General features: G+C 35.8%; 2 protein-coding genes across 10 annotated transcripts; one reads left to right on the top strand and one right to left on the bottom strand.

The window, feature by feature from the left end:
* Positions 1-492: 492 nt before the first annotated feature.
* LOC111384373 (THO complex subunit 4A-like) lies at positions 493-5,045 on the bottom strand. Of its 8 annotated transcripts, none has more exons than XR_002700900.1 (7): positions 4,778-5,045; positions 4,576-4,698; positions 4,363-4,431; positions 4,101-4,282; positions 1,556-2,196; positions 850-928; positions 493-754 (listed from the first exon to the last, which is right to left on the bottom strand). XR_002700900.1 is itself a non-coding variant. In XM_023008650.1 (5 exons), exons 1-5 carry the CDS (start codon positions 4,931-4,933, stop codon positions 2,031-2,033), a joined length of 696 nt encoding a protein of 231 aa, XP_022864418.1. In that variant the 5' UTR covers positions 4,934-5,045; the 3' UTR covers positions 493-2,030. The 8 variants fall into 8 exon arrangements, 1 of the variants encoding a protein (XP_022864418.1); XR_002700901.1 differs by having other exon boundaries at positions 493-771; XR_002700898.1 differs by having other exon boundaries at positions 850-1,062.
* A 79-nt stretch (positions 5,046-5,124) lies between these two features.
* Positions 5,125-11,297, top strand: LOC111384372 (inner membrane protein PPF-1, chloroplastic-like). Of its 2 annotated transcripts, XM_023008648.1 has the most exons (11): positions 5,125-5,622; positions 6,250-6,360; positions 6,757-6,831; positions 7,127-7,187; positions 7,896-7,969; positions 8,081-8,185; positions 8,396-8,503; positions 8,589-8,692; positions 9,497-9,646; positions 9,749-9,863; positions 10,821-11,297. In XM_023008648.1, the coding sequence occupies exons 1-11, from the start codon at positions 5,302-5,304 to the stop codon at positions 10,920-10,922; spliced, it is 1,326 nt and encodes a 441-aa protein (XP_022864416.1). In that variant the 5' UTR covers positions 5,125-5,301; the 3' UTR covers positions 10,923-11,297. The 2 variants fall into 2 exon arrangements, with proteins under 2 accessions (XP_022864416.1, XP_022864417.1); XM_023008649.1 differs by lacking the exon at positions 10,821-11,297 and having other exon boundaries at positions 9,738-9,852.
* Positions 11,298-15,230: the final 3,933 nt, after the last annotated feature.

The following is a 15,230-nucleotide window of genomic DNA, read 5'->3' on the forward strand; positions in this document are numbered from 1 at the left end:
GGGGAAGAGGGGGGGGGGGGGGGGGGGGGGGGGGGTTATAATATATTTTGTTATCATAATTTAACACCTGATGTGTGAAATTTTTTGACCAAGTTTGTGAAATTTGAACTTGAATTCTTATAATATTATATATATGTTTCTTCCCCACATATGCTCTTTAAAACTAAAACGTAGCTTGAAAATGCTCTTAAAGCTAAAGTTACATGGGCCAAATTTATGAGCTTATTTCAATTTGGGCAAAAATATAAACCACCCCACGGCATGTTTGGTTGGAATTTGGACTTCTAAATTAATTTTGACCATCTTATAAGCACCCAAACATGCTCCACAAAAATTTTAATGGCAGAATTCTCCAAGTTGGCATTAATAAAAATTATACTTAAATTAAACCAAGAAACTATGCAGGCCTTATCTACGAACGAACAACCGTACAAGGCACAAATCAGCTCCATAAGCCAGTCATATTTGAAATGAAAATTAAGCGAGCTTAAATCTTCATGAAGCCTCTACTTGTATAAAGGGGAAAATAGGAAGATTATAATATAATTCTAGAAATAAAAATGAAAAAGAAAAAGGTTACATTCCAATACCGATGGTGATTGGTTAAGTAACAAAAATATTGCATTTTCAAGCATAAATGGATCAGGTTTGATCTTTTACTGCCATCAATGATCAGCAACTTGCAGACTCCAGTTAGATGCCATGAAACAAGGTGCTAATCAAAAGGAAAGCTGGTTGTACTTGCATGTCAAAGCTGTTATAATACCATGTCTGAAGTATTACGATATTTATAGTCTATGCTTACAACACAGAAGCCACACAGACACTTTCCTCGGGTAAAGTGCATACCTCAAATGACTAATCCTTCGGGTTGCATCTGAGGTACGGTCCAAGGCAGTTTCAGCGTCAAACTTCATGAAGAACCCTCCTTATATAAGAGGTATTGGGGAAATCAACGGGCAAATATCACCATCAATATTTTTCCAACACTTCGAATAACCAAAACTCTTCCAACAATGGCAGAGCATGCAAAGACCAGATCTTGAAATCCAGGCAAAGCAGCTTCATCCAGAAATTAACATTTAATTCACGAATTGTCAACTTAGGGGAAAAGAAAGCAGTAACCCAATAATGGATATCTTGACATGGCTAACAGAAATTTATTGTCACACATTAAATCCATGCAAAAAGAGGATAACTAGACAAGAGGTGCTTTTCAAATGCACTTCATATAAAGGACAATAGCATGACTAGTCCCACAAGACACATTTTTGACTAGTTGGATGATAAAAATAATGCACCTATGGATTTTTCAAGCCACGCAATCATTTCCATTAATTCTCAATATGAAAGAAGACAGAATGCCTAAATCAAATAATTAAATTTCGGAGACTAATTTGGAAAAAATACGTTGATGATTAAAATGAAACACAAGAAGTAGAGTGACTAAGCAATCTTCCTAATCACGGAAGGCAAACCAAAATCACACTATGAATGTAATTAGAGAAGAGGCAGAACTTAACAGATTGCATGTAATGAACAAGAGGAAGACTACCTCAAAGTTGATGCCCCGTAGTTTCATATATCAGAAGCATTCCCTGCACTTCAAAACTGTGCATGCCAGATGCCTTCCAGTCTGATTCTACCCCCACCACCTTGCAGGTCAATATATTGCCTTGCCATAACAACAGAATGCGTAAACCCACGTCTTGCTATGAACAATAGAATGCATCATCCCATGTTGATACTACTACCCTTATCTCAGGTGAACCAAAAGTTGGGTTCAATAAAACAAAAAGTTTAATTGTTGAACACACATTTGTCCATCAGCCCATGTAACATATCAAAGTAAAGGTACAATCAACAAGATACACCAAGTTGTTTGAAAAAAGATTCTAACACCCTCACCCCTTCATCATAGACCTCTCCATTTTCTTCTAATGAGCTATATGTTGCAAAAGTAGACTACTAGGAACATTTTGCATCACGAAACTGCTGCTGGTGCAAAACAGTGACTCGGGTACATCCAATCAAGTCATCTGCATTGCATCTGTGTGATATTTCTCTAAATCAGCATCTAGATCTTCAGCAGATATTTTCTCACCACGACCTCTTCCTTGTCCACGCCCTCTTCCAAATCCACGACCTCGTTCACCACCACGTGACCTACCAAACCCACGTCCCCTGCCTTGAGCACTGTACCATCACCAAAATTTCAGAAATACAAGATTAAACAACCAAAATACCAACAACAAAAATAAAATTGTGGCTCAGCTCATTTTTCATTTTCAACTAGATAGATTGTTTGTCTATGAAATTATGTAGGTTGGGACATTTTTTGCATAGATTTAAAGAGGTATGTTCATATAGGTAATACAATTTCCATAGAACAGAGTAGAAGATGAAGAGTATGCTAAACCTAACATGTTCCATGGTAGTTTCTAAAGCTTCATTCAATACACACCGCAATAAATCAAAATGAGTGATGAAAAAACATTCATGGTCGATTTTAGATTGCAAGATATAAAGTTAATTTAGTTGTTATAGGTATTAATTTCATAGTTTGTTTCTTTGTTAAGAACTTAAATGACCAACTTTTTTGCACATTTTTAAGCTTAAAAAGTTTACTTATAAGTAGATAAGCTTTAAAGAAAACAATTTTTTTGTTGATCAAAATTAGAAACAAGTTTCTCATTGTGAAAGTGACATCCACTTCACAGTTCAAAATTAAAATAATAACATTTCACTTATAAGTATGGAAAAAGTAATTTATTCAAACATATTCAGCAACAAGTATACTTGAAAGTTTGTAACTTCCAGGCTTAACCAGACATGCTCGTCACTACAACTTTTATGAACAACTAGGTCATGATCTGCAATCATTGCTCTAAAAATACTCATGAAGATGATATTTTGATAACTAAATGGAATAATATTATGTCCAGGTAAGTGGTACATAGTTGTGGGATACAATATTCAGATCATGCACAAACAAAAATTAAGTCTTAGAGAAAAATATTTTAAATAAGTCATTTCGTGCCAGTAATTTGTTTTCCTTTCCACCATTAAAGATAATTCCAAATAATAAGAAAAAACAAAATATCACCATGTTGATTTTATTTCAGTTCACGTGCACAGAGAAGTGAATCCATATTAAATCATAGATAGATATTCATTCATGTTCACACAACCCAGAACGTCAACCTATAGCCACAAATGTCTTCACCATTGAATATTAAAGGTGTAAATACTGAAAAAACATGGACCATGTTACATGTATCGAATTTTTTACCTAATCCCTTACTGACTACTTACAATAAGGGGTGAGGACCACATTTTGGGATTTTTTTATCCACACGGGTCCTGTGTGCATGTGAGAGGAGGTAAACAATTTAGTACACCTTTGGGTAGAATTATTCTAGTTCAAGGATAATCAATAAATGGTTAAAGAATTGTCCTTCAAATGACAGTTGTCAGGTACTGTATCATTGTTCTCAAGGCAGCTCCTGATTTTTATATTTCTTGTTAACCAACGATCAAAACCTCTATCCATCCTTACCCATCATTAATCCCACAAGCCCAACGACTTCCTCCGGTTTCAGCCTCAGAAATATCTATAATTCGAGCTTTTAAAGTTCTATTCTTCCACTTCTCAAACAAAAGTTTAACCACACTGGTGATTTTTTCACAAGGCATGCCCTACCTCAACCATGCAATATAAGACTTTATTTGAGATCATTAGCAACAATCAGTGTTCTAAATAGTGCGCCAATGCACGCAAAGTGCTCGGCGCCTTATTTGGCAGTCAAGGTCGCGGCCAACGGACGCCAGGCAAGGCTAAGGCGCCAATGTGCGTTTTTTTCTTTTTCTTTTTTTTAACAATTCTTTTAAGTTAAAACTTATAATTATTAAACATTTTATAATTATTAAATATCTTTTTATTGATTAAAAATTTAAAATAATATTAAAATAAAAAGACGATTTTTCACGCATTTGCCTCGCCTAATCTCGCATTGCCCTTAGCTTGACATAAACGCATCACCACGCATTACGCCTTTTAGAACACCGGCAACAATACATATTAAAACATAGCTACAAACCTTCGAGGAGCTACATTTGAATCACGAAAAGCACCAGTAGATGGAAGACCAGCAGTGGGAATGTTAATGTTTGTTCCAACACGCTCTATTTTCATCGGTTTCCCATCAAGCTGGACATTATTGTACCTCTTGACAGCTGCTAATGCATCTTGACGTCTTGAGAAGACTACTTCGGCAGTACCCTAGAGAAAGAGTTTTTGCTAAACCACAACAAAACACAATTTTCACAGCAACACCAAATTAAGCAAAATTTGAACAATACCTTTGATCTCCCACTCCTATCATAGTGCATCGTATACCGTTTCAAGTCACCAACCTCCGAGAAGAGTTCCTGCAGAATAAGAAGACAATTCCCTTTTCAATAACACTATACTATATTATAAGTCTCAAAAACAGAACCTAAAACTAGAAAATTTAAACAGAGAGATGAGTAAAATCAATAGAATGAAAAAACAAATACGCAGCAAAGAATCACCTTAATATCCTCATTAGAGACGCCATAATCCAAATTCGATAAGTATAACTTCGTCCCTGTCTCAATATTAGAAGCTCGACCACCTCCAGCGAACACGTCATGACCCCAAGCCGATTCCGGGGCCTAAATTCATCAAAAACATAAGTACTCCTGCGCGTCGTGTATAAAATCAAGATCGACGGGAGAGAAAGATGGATCTGACCTTGGCCACGGCATATGGCGCGGCACGATTGGCAGTACGGTTGGGGACGCGGCGAGCGGGGCCAGGACCAGAGCCACGGCCTCTACCACGGGTGGAGGATTTCTTGTTGCTCTTGATTAGATCATCAAGTGTCATGTCAAGTGCAGCACCTGACATCTTCTCTGCGTTTGTATATACGCCGGCCGGCAGATGAGAAGGAGATCTGAAGAAGAACGTTTTAGTGTTTGGGTTTTGAGAGAGAGAGGCCGGAGCCCGGAAACTGGGAAGTATTTACGGATACGACTGACAAATTATTTGACAATAGATATATAGAAAGACCTAAAAGCCCTCCGTGCTACTCTATCCAAACAAATCAAAATGATTTGCATCAAATATTCTCTCTCCTCCCTCCTTTCTTCCTCCACAATTTTTTTCCTCCCATTTTCCATTCCACTCATGAGCACAAACTCAATTCTGCACTGAATTCTCCACAGAATTTTTCCCGGAGGATCCAAATTAATTTTCATTTTCCTCCGGAAATTCTCATGGCGAGGACTCTAATTTCCTCACCGTCTTTCCTGGGGATTCCTTTTCCTTCCTCCTACCGCCACCGCCTCCCGCCGCAGAGCAGATGTATAAGTACTAAATTGAAATATAGCCTCCACGAGCTTCCGCCTATTCATTCTTTTGATAATTCTATTGATTTTAACGCGATTGTTACCCGAGCTGAGGGCCTTCTCTATACACTGGCTGATGCTGCCGTGGCTGTTGATGGTGGCGCCGCATCTGAGTCGGCCAACGCCTCTGCTCAGAAAAGTGGAGGGTGGTTTGGATTCATTTCTGACGCCATGGAAGTTGTCCTGAAAGTAATTTGTGGTGTTACAAGTTTATTTGCAATTGAAGGAACTTGTTGCTCAGACAATTTGCGGTATATGTGCATTTCTTCGCTACTGCACTTAATAAAATTTGGAGTAGGTGTCAAAATTCTATCTTGTCAAATTGTTTTGATGCTCTCCATGGATTATTTTTAACCATTGATGTAAATGAATACCCCTCCACGATTTTTTCATGGTAATTTTCATACATTCCAAGTATTCTAATCAATTCACATATTGATCAAAACAATTGTCTATTCTCTAGTTATGGTGTTCCTCTTTGGCTTCGTTTAATCTCCGGCTTGTACTTTCCTTGATGTGAAGTTCACTCTCAACTTCATAGTTCTTTGTTTGCATACATGTATATTTAATGGAGCATATGCCAAGTGAATAGACATTAAAAATAATGGATTACAACTTACTATTTGTGGATTATTGAACGCTAATGGCTTCTTCGCTTTAAAAATTAGCAGGTAACATTTTGAAGAATGTTAACCTATTTCTGGTTCTTTTGATTGCTGTATATCCTATTTAAATTAAAGCTCAACAGGATGTTACAATTGTTGGTAGACAAGCTTTAGACATTGGATTTGAATAAAACCTGCTTTCTCTTTTCAGGTACTAAAGGATGGACTCTCTGCTGTGCACGTGCCCTATGTTTATGGATTTGCTATTATATTGCTCACTGTTATTGTTAAGGTCGCCACACTCCCTTTGACAAAGCAACAGGTGAAAATAAAGATGTCTACTCTAGTAAACCTGCTCCTGCCACTTGCTTAACTCTGGTCAATTTTATTATTTTTTAAATTGAGAGAGAAAATCTTATTTTTTGTGTATGATATAATCCCACTTTCTATTTCTGTACGTTTGCTCTTCCATTTTCTGGGTTTTGAATGTCGATAGTTGTTTTGAGTTAATGTTATCGCGCCTACTAATCGTATGGAAGGATTGTCTAATTTCATGTTGTTTTTTTCTTGTTTAAATTGATAATACACTTCCTGTGTATTCTCTTTTGATTAATAAAATTACCTGATTACCTATCTCAAAAAGAAAAAAAAAATATATATATATATATATATATATATTTGTTACAGTAAAATAATGTACATTTTCTTTTACGATAAGGTGGAATCAACACTGGCAATGCAAAACCTGCAACCGAAGATTAAAGCAATCCAACAAAGATATGCAGGAAATCAAGTGAGCATTTTTACACTATTTTATTATGACATAGCAATCTTCTTATGTATGAGATGTGATTTTTGAAATTCCTTTAGATAAAACCAACATACAGTATTGATAAAAGATGAATTTGTCATCATCCAGATATCACTATAGTGGTAGTAAGTAAGAATAGAAAGACAAGTAGTTGAGCTCTAAAAAACAGTGAGCAGCCAGAGATAAGTTTAGAAGCACAAGGAGATATTGATAAGTTTAGTTCCAAAATTCCATCTTGTGGTGATCTAAATCTTTCTATCATTCATTTTTTTTCCAGGAAAGAATCCAACTTGAGACATCCCGTTTATATAAACAGGCAGGGGTTAATCCTCTGGCAGGTATTTTTTAGATTAACAATTTGCATTTCCTTTCCTTTGAGTTGTCTCTATCTATGATTTCCGTACATCAGGTTTTTCTTCTTGTTTTCTAATATAACCTGATCTAAAGCATCCTAGAAGCAGAAGAGCTTATTTTCTTCATGATTTGCGTTTCTTTGAGTTGGTTCAGTTATTCGAGAGTTAATATTCTTTCCTCATAGATTTTACTTTGTCCTGTAATAAAATGAGCAAACCAACTCTATTCTCTTTCTTTGACAACCAAAAGAGAAAATGGAAAACTCTCAATGAGAAATAACTAAAAGACTTGGACCAACTTTGAGAGGAGGAACTAGAGACTTCAATTTAAAATTTGATTATGCAAGAAACCAGGAATTTAAAGTTTGTTTTTGCAAATGACAATGTCATTGCCAAAAGAAAGACTTTTAGCATAAGATAGAATGAGCGGTGAAAATGTTTCATGCAGTCGACCCCAAAGTTTATTTGGGAACAAGAATGAGTTTTTATTGTTTTTCTTTTATCTTTTTCTTCCCTTTTTAGGGGGGTGGGGCAGGGGTGAGAGTTTCCAATTGCACTATTTCTGCCCACAGTGCCATTTCCTTGTTAAAATATCTGGTCAAAGAAACTAACTTGGCACCTCTAAATTATCTATCTAGTTTATACATGTTTTCTCCTTCCTCATTTAACTAATTTCTTTTCTTGGAATAACAGGATGTTTTCCAACTTTGGCTACAATACCAGTGTGGATAGGTTTATATCAGGCTCTCTCAAATGTTGCAAATGAGGTACTCAGGAAGTTGCTTATTGGTATTTGAGTATTTGAGTATTCAGTATCATCTGATTTAATCACAGCAATCGATGATTTAAAATTGGTTTTTCACAACATTCTTATGCAGGGGCTGCTGACTGAAGGTTTCTTTTGGATTCCCTCTTTGGGAGGCCCTACAACCATTGCTGCTCGGCAAAGTGGATCTGGAATTTCCTGGCTATTCCCATTTGGGGTAATGGAATCTTGATAGTCTCCAGAGTTATCAACTAACAATTGGCTTTCTTGCTTCTTTTGCTGCCTTTGTTTCTCACACAATCCATTTCTCTTCTTTCGTGTCCCTGAAATCCTCTGCACATCAAAGATACATATACTGAGATATGATGTGCTGCTTGGCTCCATGAAAAATACAAGTGACATGAATCTTGTGCTTTAAATTTTGCAGGATGGACATCCACCACTTGGTTGGCATGACACTGCAGCATACCTCGTTTTACCTGTTCTCCTTGTGGTTTCTCAGTATGTCTCAATGGAAATCATGAAGCCTCCCCAAGTAAGATCTAACATAAGTATAACCTTTTCTTTTCTACAATTTTTTTCTTGCATGTTACTCTGTTATCTGAGTCTTGTTCTGGTAGACAGACGATCCATCTCAGAAGAACACACTTCTCGTATTGAAGTTTCTTCCCCTCATGATTGGTTACTTTTCTTTGTCTGTCCCATCTGGATTATCAATATATTGGTAAGCTGGAGCACTACTTATCTATATGAGTTTATTATTTCTTAATTTTTGTGCTGCAGTTCCATATATGGTAATCATGATCAGATCTGCTCAGGCCATGCATGCGATGCACTATGACATGCACCACTCCAGTTAGATTTTATAAATAAAACTCACCTCAATTTTGATAGTAAGATATGGATCTGAACACAATAGATGTACACCAAGTCTAAACTTACCTTAATTTAGACCAAGTTGGATGATAAATTGAATAAAACCTGGGTTTAGCAACCTTAAATATTTTCCTCTTATCTCTGAATTTTTCGGCAATAATTTTTTATTGGCATGGATGAGTCTCCACATTTTGATTATATGATTAGTTTTTTCCTTTAATTTTTTGTGGACATCTCGTCCTGTCTATTAGTTTTTCTTATTAGTGACTGTCATTTCTATCCAAGAGAAGATGCATGCCTGTCAAGATGTGATTTATTCATACAATGTATCACATGACATATGATTTATGCAATATACCATTATTATCAACGGTTAAATGGTTATATATACATAACTTTAATCTTACAATGTCACATCGGGAAAAGAATAAAGAATATTAAATAGGCACAGTTTTGAAATGCAGAACTTTGAAACCCTTGATATCCTCCTAAAGAAAATTAAATTTATAGCTGCATGGATGGAGGCAAACTTCTTGTCCATACATATGTCTTAAGTATTGAGTACGACTGCATATTATCATTCATACAATATTTACTTTAGAATGATATTTTACTGTGTTTAATGACATCGGCTATATTATTGATTTTTCAGGTTCACGAATAATGTGCTCAGCACTGCACAGCAAGTATGGTTACGCAAAATGGGTGGTGCAAAGCTTGTTGTGAATGAGAATGCTAGTGGGATCATCGGTGATGGACGTGCAAAACTATCAGGTGCTCAGCCAGAACAAATGGGTGATAGGTTTGTTCCTCATTTTAAGTCTTTACTATTTGTATTCTGTTATTTTAGTAATTTTTTATTGAATGTAATTATTTCTAATAATTATTTCTAGTACATATTTAGGCAGTTGAAAGAAGATGAGAACAAGAAAAAGAGTAGGGCGCTGCCTACAGACGAGGGTCAAACTTTACTTGCACCTGACTCCGAAGAAGAGTCAAATGAAGAAACTAAGTCCAAGGTAAATGTTTCATGTCAAAAGTTTGATGGTAAATTGGATAACATTTTAAAATTAAAGACTTATGAAAAATAATGCATTGTTTGACTTGATTTGATTTATTTCTTTTTCATGCGTATTAGTTAACTTAGGAAGTTTTTCTTTTGAGTTATTTTCCTCTATGACCTTTGAACAATAAGTAGGTGAATGGTTCATCATGAGGTTGGCCCATCACAACAGAATACTCATTGCTTTGCAGCATTTTTTTGTTGCTCTGTATAACCTACTTAAACCTCATTTGTTGCGCCTGACCACCAAGATGTTATTACTACACTGCGCCATGCATGGGTAAACATGCATCTCATGGGATTTATTACAAAGCCCAAACATTAACTAAGTGAACAACTAGTAATTGGAAAATTTCTTCACTTCAATTCCTTGATAGAATAACACCTATACAAATCTAACTCCGATATGAAGTTAAACTAAGCATATCTAAACAAATGCAATGAGTGGAGTACGCTCAGGCTCATATACTAGTTTGGTATGCTATTGTTCAATCATCTTAGCTTAAAGTTTAAGTTGTTAAAGAAATGACACATTTATTTATTTAAATATAGTCTTCAACACGCCCCTCACCTACAGGCTGTAGTCATTTTTCATCAAAGGCTTTGATACATGCACAATTTTCTTCCTAGTTTCTTTGTTTGCCCTAATTCCATGTTGAACAACCACCTCATCTCAAGTAGGCAGGGAAATGGCACATTTATCTATTAGAATTTAGTCTTCAACAGTTACATTTTATTGATATGAGACAACTTGAATATATTCAAGTTCTCTTTGGATATCTGATCCCACAACATGCAGACAGGAGGCCCTAAATGTTAGAGATTTTATTGCATGAATAATAAAAATGATTAATTTTCCATTTTGGATGTTACTTAAAGCTTGTATTCAAAATCTGATTAACTTTCCCTGCAGGATGAGGAAATTCTGGTAGAGGCATATGCTTCTAGCAGCACTAAGTCAGTTCCTTCTGGTCCAAGGAAAAATAAGAGATCAAAGCGGAAGCGCACTGTATGAAATTGTACATTGGTTTTGTAGTTGCTAGAGAAGCTTGCATATTTCGTAAAATCATGAGGTAGTGGATATATAGCTGCCCTTTGGACGTTGGTCATCAGTTTAAGGGCATGCTTTCTTTTTGAAACGGTCCCTCATCTCTCAAGTGTACCTCATTTATAAAAATTACACGTTTCACAAATTTGCTATTAGTAGCGTGGCAAGTGAAATGTTACTTTTAATTATCATGCTTGAATATGAAGTGTCCCTAGGGGTTTCTCGATTTGAGGACAACTCCATCTCTTGGGAAGCTATCTAAGTATATAGGCTCGCCCTATCTCTTGCTTGTAAGAATGAGTTGGTGAATTTTTTGAAGCAAGATGAGAATTTGAATGTGTATTATCAGTGTTGAGAACATGTATAAAGGTCCAAAAAGGTAGCTGGGAACAATATTCTGGCTGAGGCGATCAGACAATTTGGTATCTTTGTAAATTGACTTGTTCTCTTTCATGATAGACTTGAGTTGAATTCTTCTCAGTCTTCACTCTTCATTGCTTTCATGAGTCCTTTTTGTTGAAAAACTTCGAGAATGTTGTGCGGTAATTTAGATAGCAAATAAATATTCGGACAGAATTTCGACTTATAAAATTAGCACAATAAATTAGAATGAATAATGGTCGAGGTAAGAGTTCGACTCTTTCTCCTTAAGGCGAAAATACCTCGCACTGGTGCTAACGGTTTCCTTGCACTCGTCTCCCAAGATACGACGACCTCGACTTGTAATAACAGCACTCTAAATTACAAGACCCTATAAACCTATTAATATTGGATCTCTCGAGAATCAGAGGACTAAAATGCACGAAATAAATGCAAATATATGGAATATTGCAAGGCGGAAGGACAATATTGTAGGAGAAGGGAAGTAGAATAAATTTTTTGGAGTGAATAAAATCGGAGATCTAGGGTCTATTTATAGAAGTTGAAAGGTTGTGTCCAAAAGACACAACAGTCGAAAAGTTGTCTTGAAACATATATAACTCATTTGGATAGGCAGTTAAAATTGTCACCAACCGCCAGTTTCTAGAAGAACCTACGTGTTTCACACAGAATATTCGGGGAAAAAAATATATAATAAAAATATATTATTTAATTAATAAAATAATATAATTAAAAACATTATTTTATCAAAAATATATATACCAACTGTGTCAAGCCCATGGACCTGGGCCCGTGCCGAGCCGACCGATCGGAAGGACGGCGGTGCGTGGGCTTTAACTGAACCTACTAACATGTAGGTCCTCTTCCCTCTAAAGACTAGTGGTATCCCTTGGGGCCCAAACCCAAGTCCTTAACTTGAGTTATATAAAGTGGTTTTCATTCTTCTAGTTTTCCTATGTGTGATTGACACTTTCCAATTTTTCACCAATTTTTATTCACAATTTATTTCAACTTCAAGTGGTCATCTTTTGGCTTTAATTTCTCATTCATCCTTAATTAGTTTTGAAAAATAAATACATATCAATTCTACTCATGGAGTAGAATGCACTTGGCCATATAAATCATTTATCCAACTAACGGGACTCACTTAAATAATTGGTCAAACCAATTAATTATTCCAATTTTCCAACAATATCCTACTTGAATAGAAATTAATGCAATAGATGATGCAGACTCTAACGAGAAATCAGGCGGAAAGTTATTGCATTTGGATAGGTACCTTATGGGTTTGAACCTTCCATAGTAGTATACTATCGGATTTACTTGGCTAATCATTGAATGTGATGTCTTGAACTGTCAGCCGTTATTCTAAACCAGGACAGTAGCATCAACACAATTACCTCCCTAATATTTTCCAGTTCTCACCATCGTGTTCATTTTGGCCCTGAACAACTCTTGGATTTCATAAGTGCTTTAAAGAATTCAAGCCGTTGAAACATTCTCATGGAAGCGGCCCCACTTCCCACGTATATAAGTGATTTCCTATTGAGAGTACCTGTCATACTCCACTTGGATAGTTCAAGATATAGGAATCATTAAAGGCATATCTTAACATATGACTTTATGCAGATAGCACTTCTCTTATCATATGAATGGGTAGGGGTAAACTCCGAAGTGCTTTTCGAATTTTCATAACTTAGTTGTCCCATTGAACCAAGATTTTGGGATCTCCAGTCAGCAATGTTAGGTTATCATTACAAAGATCCTTACTTAGTAGGCTTTAAGCCCATTCCCCTTAATAAGCAATACATTTGATCTCTTGGCAAACCTTTTGTGAGCGGATCCACGAGATTTTCTCTAGATTTCACATAATCTACGGAAATGACACCATTCAAGATCAACTGCTTAATTGTATTATGTCATCGACGGATATGTCGAGACTTATCATTGTACATACTACTTTGTGCTCTACTGATAGCCGACTCACTATCACAATATATACTACCTGTAGGCACAAGTTTAGGCCAACATGGAATATTCTCTAAAAAATTACGAAGCCATTCTGCTTCTTCTCCATCTTCATCTAAAGCTATGAACTTTGATTCCATCGTGGATCGAGCTATACACGTTTGTTTAGATGATTTCCAAGATACGGTCGCACCGCCGATGGTAAAGATATAACCACTAGTGGATTTTGAGTCTTTTGTATCTGATATTCAATTAGCATCACTGTATCCTTCTAATACAGCTGGATATATTGTATAATATAATCCAACATTTGAGGTGTATCGTAAATATCTAAGAACCCTTATCAATGCCTTCCAATGGTCATTAGTTTGATTGCTTGTGAATCTACTAAGCTTGTTCACTGCATATGCTATGTCTGGACGAGTGCAGTTGGTAATATACATTAGATTACCTATTATTTGAGAGTACTCCAACTGATATACGGGTTTGTCTTTATGTTTGGCCAAATGTAGACTTAAGTCTACTGGAGTTTTAACTGGACTTTCATCATATACATGAAATTTCTTAAGCACAGTCTCAATATAGTGAGATTGAGATAGAACAAGTCCCTCAGATGTCTTAAGGATTTTAATTCCTAATATTACATTTGCAATACTCATATCTTTCATGTTAAAATGTTTTGTCAACATTTTCTTGGTAGTTATTATGATATCATGATTACTACTCATTATTAGCATGTCATTAACATAGACATACAATTACATATGCACTGGGTATGGTCTTAACATAAACACATTTATCACATTCGTTAATCTTAAATCCATGTGACAACATAGTTTTGTCAAATTTTTCATGCCATTGTTTTGGTACTTGCTTTAGTCCGTATAGTGACTTAATGAGTTTACACACCTTTTTCTCCTGCCCAGGAGCAGTGAACCCTTCAGGTTGTTCCATATAAATTTCTTCGTCTAGCTCCCCATTTAAGAAGATTGTTTTGGCATCCATCTGATGGATCTCCACATTATGCAATGCTGCGATTGCAATTAATATTCTAATAGATGTTATTCTTGTTATCGGATAGTATGTGTCGAAAAAATCAAGACATTTCTTTTGTTTGAACCCTTTAGCTACCAATTTGGCCTTATAAATATCAGTTGATCTATCAGTTTTTAATTTTCTCTTGAAAATCCATTTATAACCTAACGATTTGTTACCTGGTGGAAGATCTACCAGCTCCCATGTATGATTCTGCATAATAGAATCAATTTCACTATTGATAGCCTCTTTCCAGAATGGAGCTTCTGGACTTGACATAGTTTCATTAAATGTCCTAGGTTCATTTTCTAACAAATAAGTTAGAAAATCTGGACCAAAGAATGTAGCTATTTTGAACCTTTTACTACGTCTTGGTTCTTCATCACTTTGATGATTACCAATTGTAGTATCATAAGTTCGTTTTTGTTAACTAATCTTTTTCCTATCCTTACAAGGAAAAATGTCCTCAAAAAATACATCATTCCTTGCTTCAATAATAGTATTTTCATGTATGTCTAGAATGTCGGACTTATGTACGAGGAATCGATACGTGCTACTATTATTGATATATCCAATGAATACACAATTGATGATTTTTTGCCCTATTTTAACTTGTTTAGGTTTTGGTACTTCTACCTTAGCCAAATACCCCCACACTTTCAAGTATTTGTACGAAGGTTTATGACCTTTTCATAACTCATAAGGAGTTTTGTTCTTACCTTTGTGTGGTAATTTATTTAAAATGTGGTTTGCTGAGAGGATTGCTTCCCCCCCCCACAAGTTCTGAAGTAAACCAGAACTGATTAACATAGCATTCATCATCTCTTTAAGAGTACGATTTTTGCGTTTAACAATACCATTTGACTAAGGTGAATACGGTGCTGTAATTTG

Source organism: Olea europaea, unplaced genomic scaffold (genome assembly GCF_002742605.1).
Source record: "Olea europaea var. sylvestris unplaced genomic scaffold, O_europaea_v1 scaffold2900, whole genome shotgun sequence".
Lineage (NCBI taxonomy): Eukaryota > Viridiplantae > Streptophyta > Magnoliopsida > Lamiales > Oleaceae > Olea > Olea europaea.

Bases quoted from the DNA above. Each gene is read 5' to 3' on its own strand.
- LOC111384372 (XM_023008648.1), top strand. From the start codon at position 5,302: ATGGCGAGGACTCTAATTTCCTCACCGTCTTTCCTGGGGATTCCTTTT. The intron at 6,361-6,756 runs GTGAAAATAAAG...TTTTACGATAAG, and splicing joins TCCCTTTGACAAAGCAACAG to GTGGAATCAACACTGGCAAT. The intron at 6,832-7,126 runs GTGAGCATTTTT...TTTTTTTTCCAG, and splicing joins AAAGATATGCAGGAAATCAA to GAAAGAATCCAACTTGAGAC.
- LOC111384373 (XM_023008650.1), bottom strand. From the start codon at position 4,933: ATGTCAGGTGCTGCACTTGACATGACACTTGATGATCTAATCAAGAGC. The intron at 4,283-4,362 runs GTATTGTTCAAA...CTCTTTCTCTAG, and splicing joins ATAGGAGTGGGAGATCAAAG to GGTACTGCCGAAGTAGTCTT. The intron at 2,197-4,100 runs GTTTGTAGCTAT...GTGATGGTACAG, and splicing joins TCAAATGTAGCTCCTCGAAG to TGCTCAAGGCAGGGGACGTG.